The sequence below is a fragment of the Oncorhynchus gorbuscha genome, linkage group LG11 (genome assembly GCF_021184085.1).
Source record: "Oncorhynchus gorbuscha isolate QuinsamMale2020 ecotype Even-year linkage group LG11, OgorEven_v1.0, whole genome shotgun sequence".
Lineage (NCBI taxonomy): Eukaryota > Metazoa > Chordata > Actinopteri > Salmoniformes > Salmonidae > Oncorhynchus > Oncorhynchus gorbuscha.
In genome coordinates, this window is record NC_060183.1 from 46,084,962 (window position 1) to 46,102,109 (window position 17,148).

At 45.9% G+C, this 17,148-nt stretch overlaps 1 protein-coding gene across 4 annotated transcripts in view; it reads right to left on the reverse strand.

Annotated features, from left to right (window-relative positions):
* rfx3 (regulatory factor X, 3 (influences HLA class II expression)) overlaps nt 1–17,148 on the reverse strand; it is a 64,320-nt gene that overhangs the window by 16,674 nt on the left and 30,498 nt on the right. The window contains exons 2-9 of one of the 4 annotated variants that reach the window (XM_046369824.1): nt 16,575–16,699; nt 16,400–16,488; nt 13,392–13,659; nt 6,727–6,801; nt 6,247–6,428; nt 5,703–5,822; nt 3,675–3,799; nt 3,254–3,369 (exon numbers count right to left, since the gene is read on the reverse strand). In XM_046369824.1, the coding sequence (XP_046225780.1) occupies nt 3,254–3,369; nt 3,675–3,799; nt 5,703–5,822; nt 6,247–6,428; nt 6,727–6,801; nt 13,392–13,659; nt 16,400–16,488; nt 16,575–16,694 (1,095 nt within the window). In that variant the 5' untranslated portion in view covers nt 16,695–16,699. Of the gene's footprint in view, nt 1–3,253; nt 3,370–3,674; nt 3,800–5,702; nt 5,823–6,246; nt 6,429–6,726; nt 6,802–13,385; nt 13,660–16,399; nt 16,489–16,574; nt 16,700–17,148 lie in introns of all 4 variants that reach the window. The other 3 variants (XM_046369823.1, XM_046369826.1, XM_046369825.1) reach the window with 3 other exon arrangements.

The window sequence follows — 17,148 nt, forward strand, 5'->3', positions numbered from 1 at the left end:
ACTCCAATTCGCATACCGCCCCAACAGAGAATGCTGTTCATTGACTACAGCTCAAGGTTCAACACCATTAATGCCCACGAAGCTCATCACTAAGCTAAGGACCCTGGGACTAAACACCTCCCCTCTGCAACTGGATCCTGGATTTCCTGACAGGCTGCCCCCGGGTGGTAAGGGTAGGCAACAACATGTCTGCCACGTTGATCCTCAACACCGGGGCCCCTCAGGGTTGTGTACTTAGTCCCCTCCTGTACTCCCTGTTCACCCACGACTGCGTGGCCAAACACGACATGCCAGGACAACAACCTCTCCCTCAATGTGAGCTAGACAAAGGAGCTGATGGTGGACTACAGGAAAAGGCGGGCCGAATAGGCGCTACAGAGGGTAGTGCGTAAGGCCCAGTACATCACTGAGGCCAAGCTTCCTGCAATCCAGGACCTATATAATAGGCGGTGTCAGAGGAAAGCCCATAAAATTGTCAGAGAATCCAGTCCCCCAAGTCATATACTGTTCTCTCTGGAGTGCCAAGTCTAGGAACAAAAGGCTCCTTACCAGCTTCATCCCCAAGCCATAAGACTGCTGAACTATTAATCAAATGGCCACTGGACTATTTCATTGCCTGCCCCCCCCCCCCCCAATTTGTTTTGTACACTGCTGCTACTCGCTGTTTATTATCTATGCATGGTCACTTCACCCTTACCTACATGAACAAATGACCTCTAACCTGTACCCCTGCACACTGACTTGGTATCCCTTGTATGTAGCCTCGTTATTACTATGTTACTTGTTATTATTTTGTAGTTTAGTTTATTTGGTAAATATTTTCTTAACTCTTCATGAACTGCACTGTTGGTTAAGGGCTTGTAAGTACACATTTCACTGTAAGGTCTACACTTGTTGTCACGTTCTGTCCATCGTTCGTATGGACTTGGAGGGAGATCCTTGACGGAAAAGGACCCTGGGCAGAGCCATGGATGGAATTGGAGCTGTCGGCGAAGCCGAGTGCTGAGTCTGAGAGTGTGGAGGATGTATTGGACAGAGTAGAAAGAAAGCTGTTGGTTTGGCATAGTATGCACGGCATACCAGTGCCAGCACCACGCATTAGGCCTACAAGTGCGTCTCGCCTGTCCAGCCCTGCCGGAGCCTTCCTCCTCTCCAGCACAGCCAGTCTCCCGCCTGTCCGGCACTGTCAGAGCTACCGCCCCTCATGCCAGAGGCGCCAGAGGCCCTCATTCCAGAGGCACCAGTGCTCCTCAGTCCAGCGCTGCCAGAGCCTTTTTCTCCAGTCTGCCCAGCGCCATCTGAGCTACCAGTCTGTCCAGCGCCGCCAGTGCCGCCAGTCTGCCCAGAGCCGTCTGAGCTACCCGTCTGCCCAGCGCCGTCTGAGCTACCAGTCTGCCCAGCGCCGCCAGTCTGCCCAGCACCGCCAGTCTGCCAGGATCTGCCAGATCTGCCAGTCGGCCAGGATCCGCCAGTCTGCCAGGATCTGCCAGTCAGCCAGGATCTGCCAGTCAGCCAGGATCCGCCAGTCGGCCAGGATCAGTTAGATCCGCCAGTATCCGCCAGTCTGCCAGGATCCACCAGAACTGCCAGTCTGCCAGGATCCGCCAGTCTGCCAGGATCCGCCAGTCGGCCAGGATCCGCCAGTCGGCCAGGATCCGCCAGTCGGCCAGGATCCGCCAGTCGGCCAGGATCAGTTAGATCCGCCAGTCTGCCAGGATCCACCAGAACTGCCAGTCAGCCAGGATCCGCCAGTCTGCCAGGATCCGCCAGGATCCGCCAGAACTGCCAGTCGGCCAGGATCTGCCAGTCAGCCAGGATCTGCCAGTCGGCCAGGATCTGCCAGTCTGCCAGGATCAGTTAGATCCGCCAGTGTGCCAGGATCCGCCATTGTGCCAGGATCCGCCAGAACTGCCAGTCGGCCAGGATCCGCCAGGATCTGCCAGTCTGCCAGGATCAGTTAGATCCGCCATTCAGCCAGGATCCGCCAGATCTGCCAGTCGGCCAGGATCTGCCAGTCGGCCAGGATCTGCCAGAACTACCAGTCAGCCAGGATCCGCCAGAACTGCCAGTCTGCCAGGATCCGCCAGTCAGCCAGGATCCGCCAGAACTGCCAGTCGGCCAGGATCTGCCAGGATCCGCCAGTCGGCCAGGATCCGCCAGTCGGCCAGGATCAGTTAGATCTGCCATTCAGCCAGGATCCGCCAGTCTGCCAGGATCCACCAGTCAGCCAGGATCCGCCAGAAGTGCCAGTCAGCCAGGATCTGCCAGATCCGCGAGTCAGCCAGGATCTGCCAGTCAGCCAGGATCTGCTGGAACCACCAGCCAGCCAGGATCTGGTAGATCCATCAACCTGCCCGAGCTTCCCCTCGGTCCCGAGCTTCCCCTCGGTCCCGAGCTTCCCCTCGGTCCCGAGCTACCTCAGTCCAGTGGGGCCCATTGTTAGGTTTCCTAGGCCAAGGTTAGCGGAGAGGGTCACCACTCAAGGGCCACTAAGGAGGTGGACTAAGACAATTATGGAATGGGGTCCACGTCCAGCGCCGCCACCGTGGAGCGATGCCCACCCAGACCCTCCCCTATAGGTTTAGGTTGTGCGTTCGGAGTCCGCACCTTGGGGGGGGTTCTGTCACGTTCTGTCCATCGTTCGTATGTGTTTTCCTTGTTTTAGTGTTGGTCAGGACGTGAGCTGGGTGGGCATTCTATGTTGTGTGTCTGGTTTGTCTATTTCTATGTTTGGCCTGATATGGTTCTCAATCAGAGGCAGGTGTTAGTCATTGTCTCTGATTGGGAACCATATTTAGGTAGCCTGTTTTGTGTTGGGTTTTGTGGGTGATTGTTCCTGTCTCTGTGTTTTGCACCAGATAGGGCTGTTTTTGGTTTTCCACGTTTATTGTTTTGTAGTGTTCATGTTTATCTGTTTTTATTAAACATGAGTCAATATAACCACGCTGCGTTTTGGTCCTCTACTTCACCACAGGAAAACCCTGACACTTGTTGTATTCGGCGCATGTGACAAAGTTTGATTTGATTTGTAGATACACCTCCATTTCTGCAATCTCCACCCCAAACTAATACCTGTTGGGCACATTCGATTCCCCTTGCTTAAGATCAAGGTCAGAATGTGTGCAGAGAGGAAAGTGCATGCAAATAGAATAAAGTTCCATTTACATGCGTGTATCTGGTCTGAATTTACCCCGTAGAGAATAATACAAACTTTCCTGTAGAACTTTGTTAGAGGTGATGGATAATCTCTGACCTCACAGTGCTCTCTGTATAGTGACTGGAGAGCTTTGATGTCGTCTGGGCCGATGTTCTCCACGTTGGTCTCTCCCAGGTCCAGCTCCATAAAGTCTGGCAGCGCCCGGGATGCGTCTGTCAGGGAGAGACGCATAGAAATCAGACAAGGTCAACCACAACTCACGTTATGAATCCAGTTTAAAGCAGAGGAACACAGGGGTAGATATTTAACAAGGAAATACTGAGAAAATCCTATCAGTGGTTCATTGCAGAATATAACCCGACAGGGGAACCCTTACAGCACTCAGCGGAGGAGCACTTTCATGAAGTGGTATCAAAACGTATTAATAACAAGGGAACATCAAACAGTAGCAATCTATTGATGCTGAAAGTCACTTAGTCAGTCTAAACACACAGAAATATACACACCGCTCACTCACCCAGGTACTGCTGGTGGTGCTGGCTCTGTGCAATGACGGTCTGCTCCGCTGCACTGGGAGTGTGCTGGCCACCGCCTGAGAAGTTCTCCCCAGACACACCATCAACCTTCTGCACCGGCTTAAACCTACAACGACAATGCCTCAGTCAGTGCTGTTTGTATATGTACACTGAGTATACCAAGCATTAGGAACACCTTCCTAACATTGAGTTGAACAGCCTCAATTCGTCAGGGCATGGACTCCACAAGGTGTCAAAAGCGTTCAACAGGGATGCTGGCCCATGTTAAAATCAGAGTTTATTTCACTTTCTCACCTCTCATAATGTGTCTCTCTCCTTTTGCAGTGGTTTCTGATTGGATGTTTTGAGGTCCTGCAATCAGGGGTGATGTTTTGTAGTTTGGTTTCATGCTATGAGCGGCTGATCCTGGTAGTTATGGGTGCGCTCGCTTCCATGCTCCAATTTGTTTATTGTTTTCTTTCACCTTTATTTAACCAGGTAGGCCAGTTGAGAACAAGTTCTCATTTACAACTGCGACACATTGTTACGTTACAGCCTTATTCTAAAATGCATTAAAAAAAAAAATGTAAATCCTCAATCTACACACAATACCCCATAACAAAAAAGCAAAAAACTGTTTTTTAAATAAACTGAAATACCTTATTTACATAACTATTCAGACCCTTTGCTATGAGACTCGAAATTGAGCTCAGGTGCATCCTGTTTCCATTGATTATCCTTGAGATGGTTCTACAACTTGATTGGAGTCCACATGTGGTAAATTCAATTGATTGGACATGATTTGGAAAGGCACACACCTGTCTATATAATGTCCCATAGTTGACAGTGCACGTTAGAGCAAAAACCAAGCCATGAGGTTGAAGGAATTGTCCGTAGAGCACCGAGACAGGATTGTGTCGAGGCACAGATCTGGGGAAGGGTACCAAAAAATGTCTGTAGCATTGAAGGTTCCCAAGAACACAGTGGCCTCAATCATTCTTAAATGGAAGAAGTTTGGAACCACCAAGACTCTTCCTAGAGCTGGACGCCCGACCAAACTGAACAATCGGGGGAGAAGGGCCTTAGTTAGGCAGGTGACCAAGAACCCGATGGTCACTCTGACAGAGCTCCAGAGTCCCTCTGTGGAGATGGGAGAACCATCCAGAAGGACAACCATATTTTCAGCACTCCACCAATCAGACCTTTGTGGTAGAGTTGCCAAACAGAAGCCACTCCTCAGTAAAAAGGCACGTGACAGCCCGCTTGGAGTTTGCCAAAAGGAACCTACAGGACTCTAACCATGAGAAACATGATTCTCTGGTCTGATGAAATGCCAATTAGCTTTGGTCTTGTCTGGAGGAAACCTGGCACCATCCCTATGGTGAAGCATGGTGGTGGCAGCATCATTCTGTGATGCTTTTCAGCGGCAGGAACTGGGAGACGAGTCAGGGTCGAGGGAAAGATGAACAGAGCACAGAGAGAGAAAGAGAGATCCTTGATGAAAACCTGCTCCAGAGCACTCAGGACAACGATCCTAAGCACACAGCTAAGACAATGCAGGAGTGGCTTCGGGACAAGTTTCTGAATGTCCTTGAGTGGCCCAGCCAGAGCCCAGACTTGAACCCGATTGAACATTACTGGAGACTTGCATTGAAGCTCCCCATCCAACCTGACAGAGCTTGAGAGGATCTACAGAGAAGAATGGGAGAAACTCCCCAAATACAGGTGTGCCAAGCTTGTAGTGTCATACCCAAGAACACTCAAGATTGTAATCGCTGCCAAAGGTGCTTCAACAAGGTAATGAGTAAAAGGTCTGAATAGTTACTGAAATGTGTTATTTCAGTTTTAGTCTTTTTATATACATTTGCAAACGTTTCTAAAAACCTGTTTTTGCTTTGTCATTATTGGGTAATGTGTGTAGATTGTTGAGGGAAAAAAACAATTTGATCAATTTTAGAGTAAAGCTGTAACGTAACAAAATGTGGAAAAGGTAAAGGGGTCTGAATACTTTCTGAATGCACGTATTGTACCTCTGTTTCTGTTGGACAGGCTGCTGTCTGAGGGCCATGTACTGCATGTCCTCCTGCAGTCTGTTGAGAGGAGAGTCCGGCTTCAGCCGGATCCCATAGTAGTGGTACTTTGAGTTCCCTCTGCAACACACACACACACACACACACACACACACACACACACACACACACACACACACACACACACACACACACACACACACACACACACACACACACACACACACACACACACACACACACACACACACACACACACACACACAAAAGTTCGCAGTGTTTCCCCTATATTAATTTAGCAGTCCAAAAATATTTAAATGTGTTTATTACATTTTTTTAAACATGCTGTAATACCAAACAGGAAATCATAATGAAGACAACCAAGGAAAAAGGAAAGGACAAGACTAAACTGAAAGCGTCAGAGGAGAGTTAGGGAGAGCAGAACTGGGGGACTTGAGATGCAGTGACAGGATAGAGAAGGAGAGGAGGGGGTGCAAGGTGCAGAGGGAGTTATCAGAACGTGTCTGTCCTGTCAGTAGCTCACCTTGTGCCGAGGCGTCGCGTGCGTAGCCCCATGAAGATGGAGCGGATGAGCTTGCCGAAGGAAGCGGCGTTGACCGGGTCCAATTTCTGCTCCTGGCAGTGGCGCAAGTAGTGGTTGTAGAGGGTGGAGCGAGGCAGACTCACCCCCTCCGCAGTCTCATAGTTATCCAGTAGCCATTGCAGCTGTGGGGGAGAAAAGATATTCTGTCAATTACACACATGTATGTCATTACACCTCTCTGTAATCCACAGCAGATGCATGTTTCACCCCCCCACTTGTCTGTAAATACTAACACCCCCATCCCTAGCTTTAAAAGCACAATTAACTAAAGCAGCGAAAAATTAAAATTGGAGCACAGGAAGAACCCCCACCACCATAGAAAGAAAGAGAGGGAGATGCAAAGGGAGAGTTCTGGAGGTACTAGAGAGTGAGAACAGCTATAGAGGGCAGGCAGGCGAGGCGTTTAGAGTGGCGACTTACATGGCTGTTGAGCAGCGAGCTTCTCTGACTGGATAAACCTTCAGTCTTTTGGAGCGTCTCAATCGCCATTTCAATCTGATAGACCAAGGAGCAAAAAATAGAAGGAAAAACAAAAACAACAAAGGAAAAGGTTGCACTAGAATACTGACACAGTACTGACACACATAGAAAATCAGAAAAATCCAGAACAGCTCCGAAAGCAAGCGTCACCCAAACTAGTGCCAAAAGCCCAGCATAGCAAAGTCAGTTTAAACTTAAATCCACCTAACTGTCTTTTGAATTACATTTCCCATTGTCTTAATGAAGCAGAGTGCTAACAGAAAGTCAAGAGGCACATAGCCTAGTGGTTAGAGCGTTGGGCCACTAACCAAAAGGTTGCTGGATCAAATCCCGGAATTGACAAGGTAACAACCTGTTGTTCTGCCCCTGAACAATGTAATTAACCCACTGTTCCCCGGTAGGCCGCCATTGTAAATAAGAATTTGTTCTTAACCCACTTGCCTAGTTAAATAAAGGTTAAATAAATAAACAAGCACCACAGTAATCAGAAGCTGTGAAACTACCATTTTCAGCCACCAGAGAGCACAGACCCACTGAGGGAGACCTCACTGCGCATGTTGGAGCAGAACAATTTTTTAAAGTCCTTTCAAAGTGTTGTATTATAGTTCTAAAAAAATTGTCAGACTTGCGACTCCATGTCGACTGCACGAACTTTACAAAAATGATGTGATCAAAGGTCATGCAGTTTTTGATGAAGTCGCTGCAGTTGCTTCTCACTTGCATTGTGGGAGGCACTATGTGTCAACCAATCATTAGGTTGTTTTTGTTGGACCCGTCTCAAAATACACATCTGTCAAGTAAAATAGTCGGTTTACATGACAGTACGATACATTGTGGCTGGTTCCATCAGATAACCTGGCACACGGTAGCCCTTTGCCCTGTGCTAACCTCACCAGATGACAGTGATGATTTCCTGGAACAGGTTCTACATCAGCCAATTACAAATGTTGACATAGATTGAGGTGAACAAACGCTTTTCCATAACAGCGTCCTTAACAAAGTCAAGCACTCTTGTTATCACAGATGGCAGTATTGCAGTAATAGTGTTAAGTTATTTCAAAGAACCCACATTTGCAAGCATCCTCACGAGAGGAAAGTTTTATGTTTATCGTTCGACAGTACACCTGTCAATCAACTGATCAACACACCCTACTGCACGCTGTAGGCCTACTTATAAGGTGGTAACAAGGTCATTCCGTGCTTTCAGGGTGTCTTCATTGTCAGTGACAACTGCTAATAATCCCATTAAAAAATAACTTTAAAAAACGGTATTTAAATGTATTAACGCAACAGCACTCGTTTTACATCGCCAGCACATATTTTACAGCATGTCTCTGCTTGCCTCGTTGCTCAAGTGTTTCTCCTTGATTGTGTAAGGCGTGGATAGAAAGACGAGCTGATCAACTTCTCTCTTCGACGATTCTTATTTCGTCTTACTGCTAGCTTAGTACAGAACATGACAACCCAGGAACAAACCTTCCCCCATGCAGGTCAACTATTCCATAGGGCAGCCTCGGCTTCCAGGCCTGTGAGGTGAAAGCCTAGTAGAGGATACCCGTAGAGATTACGCCCTCGTCTGGCGAGGAGACACTTTCTACGAATGTAACCTACAACTTGTCGTTTACCTTACATTTGATGCAAATGACAAAAATGAAATGGTATGTTCTGTTAGTCATTCCAATCACGTGTTTTCACCAGAGAAGCTTTTCCCCAAACAGCCTATTACAAGCACATTTATAACAAAACAACCTAAAATCACTCACTTCACATGGCTTGGAGGGCTGGCACAAATGTAAAACCACATATTAGGCATACACTAATTGTGGTAGTGTGTTGTGCTGGCAAAACCTTGTAAATGAAGATTACGAATATATTTTATGAGGAGTTTCTTGTTAGAGTCCCTCTTCCAGACGACACATAAGCTACTGGCAGTGCTAGATAAATAATATTTGCTATATTACATAGACGTCTAGGCTATACTTACATGTACAATGTTTTATATGCGTTTTTATAATCATCTACTTTGTCACATATGCGTTATTTGACTTGAGGACCAACAATGGAGCGATTTTTCCTCAACTAAAAACCTTGCCGTCTCTGGGCTTTCTGCCTTAGTGGATCACGCCACAAATGAATGAGCTACACTATATATACACACACAACTATGTGGAGACCCCTTGAAATTTGCGTATTGCTGACATGTGTATATTAGAACAAGACAGGTGTATAAAATCGAGCACACAGCCATGCAATCTCCTTAGGCAACATTGGCAGTAAAATGACCGTACTGAAGAGCTCAGTGATTTTCAACGTGGCACCATCATAGGATGCCACCTTTCCAACAAGTCCGTTTGTAAAATTGCTACCTTGCTAGAGCTTCCCCAGTCAACTGTAAGTGCTGTGAAATGTCTAGGAGCAAAAACAGGTCAGCTGCGAAGTGGTAGGCCACACAAGCTCAAAGAATGGGACCGCCGAGTGCTGAAGTGCGTAAAAATCGATTGTCCTCAGTTGCAACTCACTACCGAGTTCCAAACTGCCTCTGGAAGCAACGTCAGCAAAAATAACTGTTCATCTGGAGCTTCCTGAAATGTGTTTCCCTGGCCGAGCAGCCACACACAAGCCTAAGATCACCATGCGCAATGCCAAGTGTCAGCTGGAGTGGTGTAAAGCTTGCCACCATTGGACTCTAGAGCAGTGGAAACGCGTTCTCAGGAGTGATTAATCACGCTTCACCATCTGGCAGTCCGACGGACGAATCTGGGTTTGGCGGATGCCAGGAGAACGCTACCTGCCCCAATGCATAGGGCCAACTGTAAAGTTTGGTGGATGAGGAATAATGGTCTGGGGCTGTTTTTCACGGTTTGGGCTAGGCCCCTTAGTTCTAGGCCCCTTAGTTCCCCGTTTCAGCATGACAATGCCCCCATGCACAAAGCAAGGTCCATACATAAATGGTTTGTCGAGATCGGTGAGGAAAAACTTGACTGGCATGCACAGACGTTGACCTCAACCCCATCGAACACCTTTGGGATGAATTGGAACACCGACTGCGAGCCAGGCCTAATCGCACAAGATCAGTGCCCGACCTCATGGACGCTCTTGTTGCTGAATGGAAGCAAGTCCCCGCAGCAATGTTCCAACATCTAGTGGAATGCCTTCCTAGAAGAGTGGAGGCTGTTGTTACAGCAAAGGTCGGGACTGACTCCATATTAATACCCATGATTTTAGAATGAGATGTTTGACGAGCAGCTGTCCACATACTTTTGGTCATGTAGGGTATTTGACAAGACCTCGAGCGTCAGAGATTTTATTTATTCATTTTTTACAATTTGCGAATATTCATTTTTATTTCACCTTTATTTAACCAGGTAGGCAAGTTGAGAACAAGTTCTCATTTACAATTGCGACCTGGCCAAGATAAAGCAAAGCAGTTCGACAGATACAACGACACAGAGTTACACATGGAGTAAAACAAACATACAGTCAATAATGCAGTATAAACAAGTCTATATACAATGTGAGCAAATGAGGTGAGAAGGGAGGTAAAGGCAAAAAAGGCCATGGTGGCAAAGTAAATACAATATAGCAAGTAAAACACTGGAATGGTAGTTTTGCAATGGAAGAATGTGCAAAGTAGAAATAAAAATAATGGGGTGCAAAGGAGCAAAATAAATAAATAAATAAAATACAGTTGGGAAAGAGGTAGTTGATTGGGCTAAATTATAGGTGGGCTATGTACAGGTACAGTAATCTGTGAGCTGTTCTGACAGTTGGTGCTTAAAGCTAGTGAGGGAGATAAGTGTTTCCAGTTTCAGAGATTTTTGTAGTTCGTTCCAGTCATTGACAGCAGAGAACTGGAAGGAGAGGCGGCCAAAGAAATAATTGGTTTTGGGGGTGACTAGAGAGATATACCTGCTGGAGCGTGTGCTACAGGTGGGAGATGCTATGGTGACCAGCGAGCTGAGTTAAGGGGGGACTTTACCTAGCAGGGTCTTGTAGATGACATGGAGCCAGTGAGTTTGGTGACGAGTATGAAGCGAGGGCCAGCCAACGAGAGTGTACAGGTCGCAATGGTGGGTAGTATATGGGGCTTTGGTGACAAAACGGATTGCACTGTGATAGACTGCATCCAATTTGTTGAGTAGGGTATTGGAGACTATTTTGTAAATTACATCACCAAAGTCGAGGATTGGTAGGATGGTCAGTTTTACAAGGGTATGTTTGGCAGCATGAGTGAAGGATGCTTTGTTGCGAAATAGGAAGCCAATTGTAGATTTAACTTTGGATTGGAGATGTTTGATATGGGTCTGGAAGGAGTTTACAGTCTAACCAGACACCTAAGTATTTGTAGTTGTCCACGTATTCTAAGTCAGAGCCGTCCAGAGTAGTGATGTTGGACAGGCGGGTAGGTGCAGGTAGCGATCGGTTGAAGAGCATGCATTTAGTTTTACTTGTATTTAAGAGCAATTGGAGGCCACGGAAGGCGAGGCAATCATTTCAGAAACCAAGGCTGCCGAGTCTACCGATGAGGATGTGGTGATTGACAGAGTTGAAAGCCTTGGCCAGATCAATGAATACGGCTGCACAGTAATGTTTCTATCGATGGCGGTTAAGATATCGTTTAGGACCTTGAGCGTGGCTGAGGTGCACCCATGACCAGCTCTGAAACCAGATTGCATAGCAGAGAAGGTATGGTGAGATTCGAAATGGTCGGTAATCTGTTTGTTGACTTGGCTTTCGAAGACCTTAGAAAGGCATGGTAGGATTGATATAGGTCTGTAGCAGTTTGGGTCAAGAGTGTCCCCCCCCTTTGAAGAGGGGGATGACCGCAGCTGCTTTCCAATCTTTGGGAATCTCAGACGACACGAAAGAGAGGTTGAACAGGCTAGTAATAGGGGTGGCAACAATTTCAGCAGATCATTTTAGAAAGAAAGGGTCCAGATTGTCTAGCCCGGCTGATTTGTAGGGGTCCAGATTTTGCAGCTCTTTCAGAACATCAGCTGAATGGATTTGGGAGAAGGAGAAATGGGGAAGGCTTGGGCGAGTTGCTGTTGGGTCTGCAGTGCTGTTGACCGGGGTAGGAGTTGCCAGGTGGAAAGCATGGCCAGCCGTAGAAAAAGGCTTATTGAAATTCTCAATTATGGTGGATTTATCAGTGGTGACAGTGTTTCCTATCTTCAGTGCAGTGGGCAGCTGGGAGGAGGTGTTCTTATTCTCCATGGACTTTACAGTGTCCCAGAACTTTTTTGAGTTAGTGTTGCAGGAAGCAAATTTCTGCTTGAAAAAGCTAGCCTTGGCTTTTCTAACTGCCTGTGTATAATGGTTTCTAGCTTCCCTGAACAGCTGCATATCACGGGGGCTGTTCGATGCTAATGCAGAACGCCATAGGATGTTTTTGTGTTGGTTAAGGGCAGTCAGATCTGGGGAGAACCAAGGGCTATATCTGTTCCTGGTTCTAAATTTCTTGAATGGGGTATGTTTATTTAAGATGGTTAGGAAGGCATATTTTTTTTTTAAAGTGAAAAAAATGAATATACAACGTACATGTTGTACAATCCTTTTACATCTTTATTGCTGTGCAAGAACATGAATGTGTGTCAAATATATGCGAAAACGTGAACATTTTGTCTATCGTTAGTACTAATAGCTAGTAGTCTTGTCAAGGATGCCTCGATGCAATATTGGCACAAAACATTTTGTTACAGACCAATGGAACAAAAGTGAATCTTGAATTTTAAGGTTTAAAATATCCCTCTGGTGGCCAGGGTTGATTTTAAGAAATGCCATTAGTTGGTGGATATAAAGTCTAAGGTCTTTGACAGGAAATAATCAGGAAATAATCACGGTCATCTGGTGAGGTTAGCATAGGGCTAACGTGTGCCAGATTATCTGATGGGACTAGCTACAATGTAGCGTTGTATCAAAATCAACGATTTTAACTGGCTGATGAACAGTTTTAGACTGAGAAATTGTTTACATTTAAACTGTTTATAATGTTCGCAAGTATGGCCCCGTTATGTTTTCAGTTTGTGAGTGTGTGATATGGGGTTATAAAGTTTTGTGACATTTATACAGAAAAGCGTTTAGAAATAACAGCAGCTATGTTGACACTGCCATGTTGGTCTGAGCCTTGCTGTTGGAAAACCCCTACAGTGCCTGACTTTCGGCTGTCGAAGATGCAACTCCTGACTTCACTCGCCGACTTCCCCCTACGGTGGTCTTCGTTACGCTTACTGCTCAAAACACACCCATTGTGTTTTGTCTTAAAATCTTCACGACACAGTAAAGCAGTACTAACAAATATGATTTAATATTTATTTTAATCTTTAGTTAAAACACAGCACGAGAGGAAATTCCTAGCTGAGAAGACCACAGGACAGGACAAAGCGAGACTGGACTAAATAACACATTCTCAGACACTGACATAAAGTAGCTAAGTGGTAGAAACGCTTCAGATATGCATTATGACAGGCAGGAGAGAGTGGCCAGACAGACGGACGGACGGACGGACTGACTGACTGACGGACGGACGGTGACGGACGGACGGACGGACAGACAGACAGACAGACAGGACGAGAAGAGTAAGTAAAGGGGGGCCGTACACTCACAGTGGACGGGGAGGCTCGGGTAGTCTGGGTGGCTGGGTGGGGGGCAGAGTTGTCCATGGAGTTGCCCCCGATGAGGTAGGCTCCAGAGCTGCTGATGATCTGCCCCCCGGCCAGACCCATGGTCAGACCCCCGTTCCCCCCTCCATTGTTGGCCATGCCATGGGACGACACCACTGTAGACACCTCGGACGAGCTGCCCTGCGTGTCAAAGTAGCTCCCTCCACTGTTCTGGCTGTACACCTGGGGCTCGGAGTACGAGTACGTCCGTCTGGGCAAAAACAATGGAGGGAAAAGTTAGGAATTTCCCCCCCCCCCAGGAGTGATAGGTCAGGATAATTTCCTTTTACATAAAGGAAAGTTTGAATGGTGCTAGAGTACCTATTTGATGTGAATTAGCGGTGCCATTCTGAGCCTTCACGGGAAGGCAATATTCCTGTGTTAATGAAAGTGGAGTTTCCATAGTTACACAAATCACCTGAGGAGTCGCCGTGCCGACAGAGATTTGTGTGATTGTCGTTTTCCTCTGCAGTGACTCAGACCATTACCTTGGCCTCTGATATAATGACACCCTTCAGTGCCTTGACACAACAGGTGTTGTGGACCAGAAACATATTCTCTCTCTAAGACCTTTATATACATTCCCCTACATATACATTTGGGACAGTGATGCTAAAACTTTAAAATGTGGCTCTATACTCCATTTTGGATATGAGATCAAATGTTTCATATGAAGCGATAGTACAGCATGTCACCTTTTACTTGAGGATATTTTCATACATATCTGTTTCACCGCTAAGAAATGAATGCACTTTATGCATATTCAATAGGAGTGCATATTCAATATGGGAAATGCATGTTCAATAGGAGTGTGCGCATGCATTGAGATATTGATTTGGCTGCTTGATTTGGCTGCTTTCATGGGGCTACAGAGGAAAAAAACTATTAGCTTCCCTTCCATTTGGCACTTATTTTATTATACGGCTGAACAAGATTTGCATAAAAGAAGCGATCTCCTATTTTATTTAAAAAAGTGTGCGCTGTCTCTTAAGACCCAGTAAAGAAGTAATTCACACACAGTCAGTTGCTCTGAACTGAATTAATAAAGTTTGTGGTGACAATCGGCATATTTTGCATTATGGTTTGCACAAAAAAGTGCTAGGGTAGTAAATTGATGTTAGCTTCAGCTGTAAGCTAGCAAGAAAAGTTAGCCTACAAAACTGGAAGCTAACAGTTTCTTCTTGCATTGTAAAGCATTCTAGCCTGTAACAGACATAGTTTTGCAAACAGTAATTAACAGTTTCAACATTGTGTTGAAACTGTGTGTTTAGCTTCCATGCAGCATGAGTGGGAAGCTAACGTTACACAGCCCAGACTCCCAGTGAGTGGTTCAGGCTAGAGCTAGCAATGAGTAATTGGAGCAGGCACAGTGCACTCGCGCTACAAAAGAGACATGGACTCGCTGATAAAAAGACTTGATCCTCTCTCAATCAGTAGACGAAGTGAGACACATTTGACAGAAGTGCTGAAAGAAACAAACATTTGAGTACCAAAATGTTTTTCATGTTCTAGTATCAAAAAGGTACCAAAGTTTCGGTATACCATGCAGAAATAATTTGGCCCCATATTCCTAGCACGCAATGACTACATCAAGCTTGTGACTACAAATTTGTTGGATTCATTTGGGTTATGTTTTGGATTATGTTATGCCAAATAGAAATGAATGGTAAATAATGTATTGTGTCATATGTCATAATAATGCCTCTAACTTTTTCGCTCATTGGTCACGATTCATTCGTGATTATCCGTAATGGTAGCATCCACATTAATGTAGACGTGTTCAGAAATATATTATATAATGATTGACAATAAAAGTGACTCCAAAATGAGACAATACGTTATTTACCATTAATGTCTATTGGATACAACATAATCCGAAACACAACAAACAAACTGCAAATGAATCCAACAAGTTTGTAGAGTAGCAAGCTTGACTCAGTGTTTGTGTGCTAGGAATATGGGACCAAATACTAAACTTGACAAAATGAAATGCATTATAAGTGAATTTGTCCACATACTTTACAATTGGGGCCAAGATACATAAAGTGCTTTAATTTCTAAACGGTGAAACAGATATGTAATAAAAATACCCCCAAATAAAAAGGTGACATTCTGTACTCTCTTGTATATAATCCATAGAACAGAAATCAGAAAGCGCTCCGGCAAATAAACTTAAATTGACATATTTTTAATGCAGTAATAAAAACGTCAATTTAAGTTTATTTACCAGAATGCTGTCCTATTTCTGTTCTCCTGCCTCATAAAACATTTGATCTCAAATCCAAAGCCAAATTTAAAGCGTCACTGTCCAAATCAATCTATAGAGGAGTGTATAAAACATATGCCGAAACTCTGGAGAAAGACCAGGTTATGGAGGAGAGTTTAGGGCACCGAAATGACTCGTTGACAAATCATCTGAACGGTAAGAAATACCTCCTGCCCCTTTCTCATCTACTCTTTTGGTGTGTAGTGAATCTACTTCTATACCCAATAGAACTGTGGAGGGGACAAGCAGCTGGTACTAACACACTGTTAACAGACTCAAATAGTAAGTGGGTGTGTGCTCAGCTCACTTCTTCTGTCCTGATTATTAGCCAGGCCTTGCCCCTCCATCAGAGACTGCTGTCGGTCGATTTGTGACTGTGTGTCACTCACTATGGGACAGCCCCAGCCTGTGGAGTGTGTACATAACCTTGTCCCCCGAGCCAAGGAGTGCGCAGCACTTATTCATACTCCTGGTCATCTCCAGGTGACTGCACACAATCACACAGTACTTCACTGTGCTGTTACTTACGCCCTCCGCACCCGCCATGTGTGTGTGGCAGAACTACTGCTGTGAAGTGACTTTAGCTGTTGCCGTTGACTACAGAGAAGACGATAAAGCCACTGTATAGTGCCACTGCAGAGTGAGTGACAAAGGCAGCGGTGGTTGAGCAACACTAAACACTCACATGGTTCCGTTGGTGTAGACGCCACTGTTCTCCTCCACATACTGCACCTGTGATGGGTATACATGCTGAACCTGTTGAACAGTCTGGGTCTGCAACCGTAGGGCAACAAGTTAGAAACGACACACAAATCAAACACACGCAAATCAAACACACAAACACACACACAGCCGTTTACCTGCTGCTGGACAGGCACCTGAGAGGTCACCTGCTGGGCGGAGCCTGCGGGCTGCACAGGCACGGCGGTCTGGAGAGGGACAGTGGAGGCGGAGTCAGCGCCTGCCTCAGGGGTCTGCATGGCGCCTTCAGGAGAGAGAGGACACATTGGTCAACTGGGTACCACCAGAGCCATCGATGGAGGGGAGCACATTGATAGACTGACTATAGAGAACCACAAGCTCTTCTCTGGCCTGGCGCCAAAGTGGCAGAACAAAGTCCACTGCAAAGAACTCCACAAGCAATCTTTGTCTCAATTTGGTTTAGATGCACAGTACCAGGACAATTTAAGTGCTAACTAAGGAGTATCTGGGTCTGGGAGTATAAAATCAATATCACTCACAGAGACATGAATTCTAGATTATATCTATGGTATTACTGTACCCATGTTGACGAATGAACAGGGGCTGTAGTGGAGCGGGTCGAGAGTTTCAAGTTCCTTGGTGTCCACATTACCAACGAACTATCATGGTCCAAACACACCAAGACAGTCGTGAAGATGGTACGACAAAACCTTTTCCCCCACAGGAAACTGA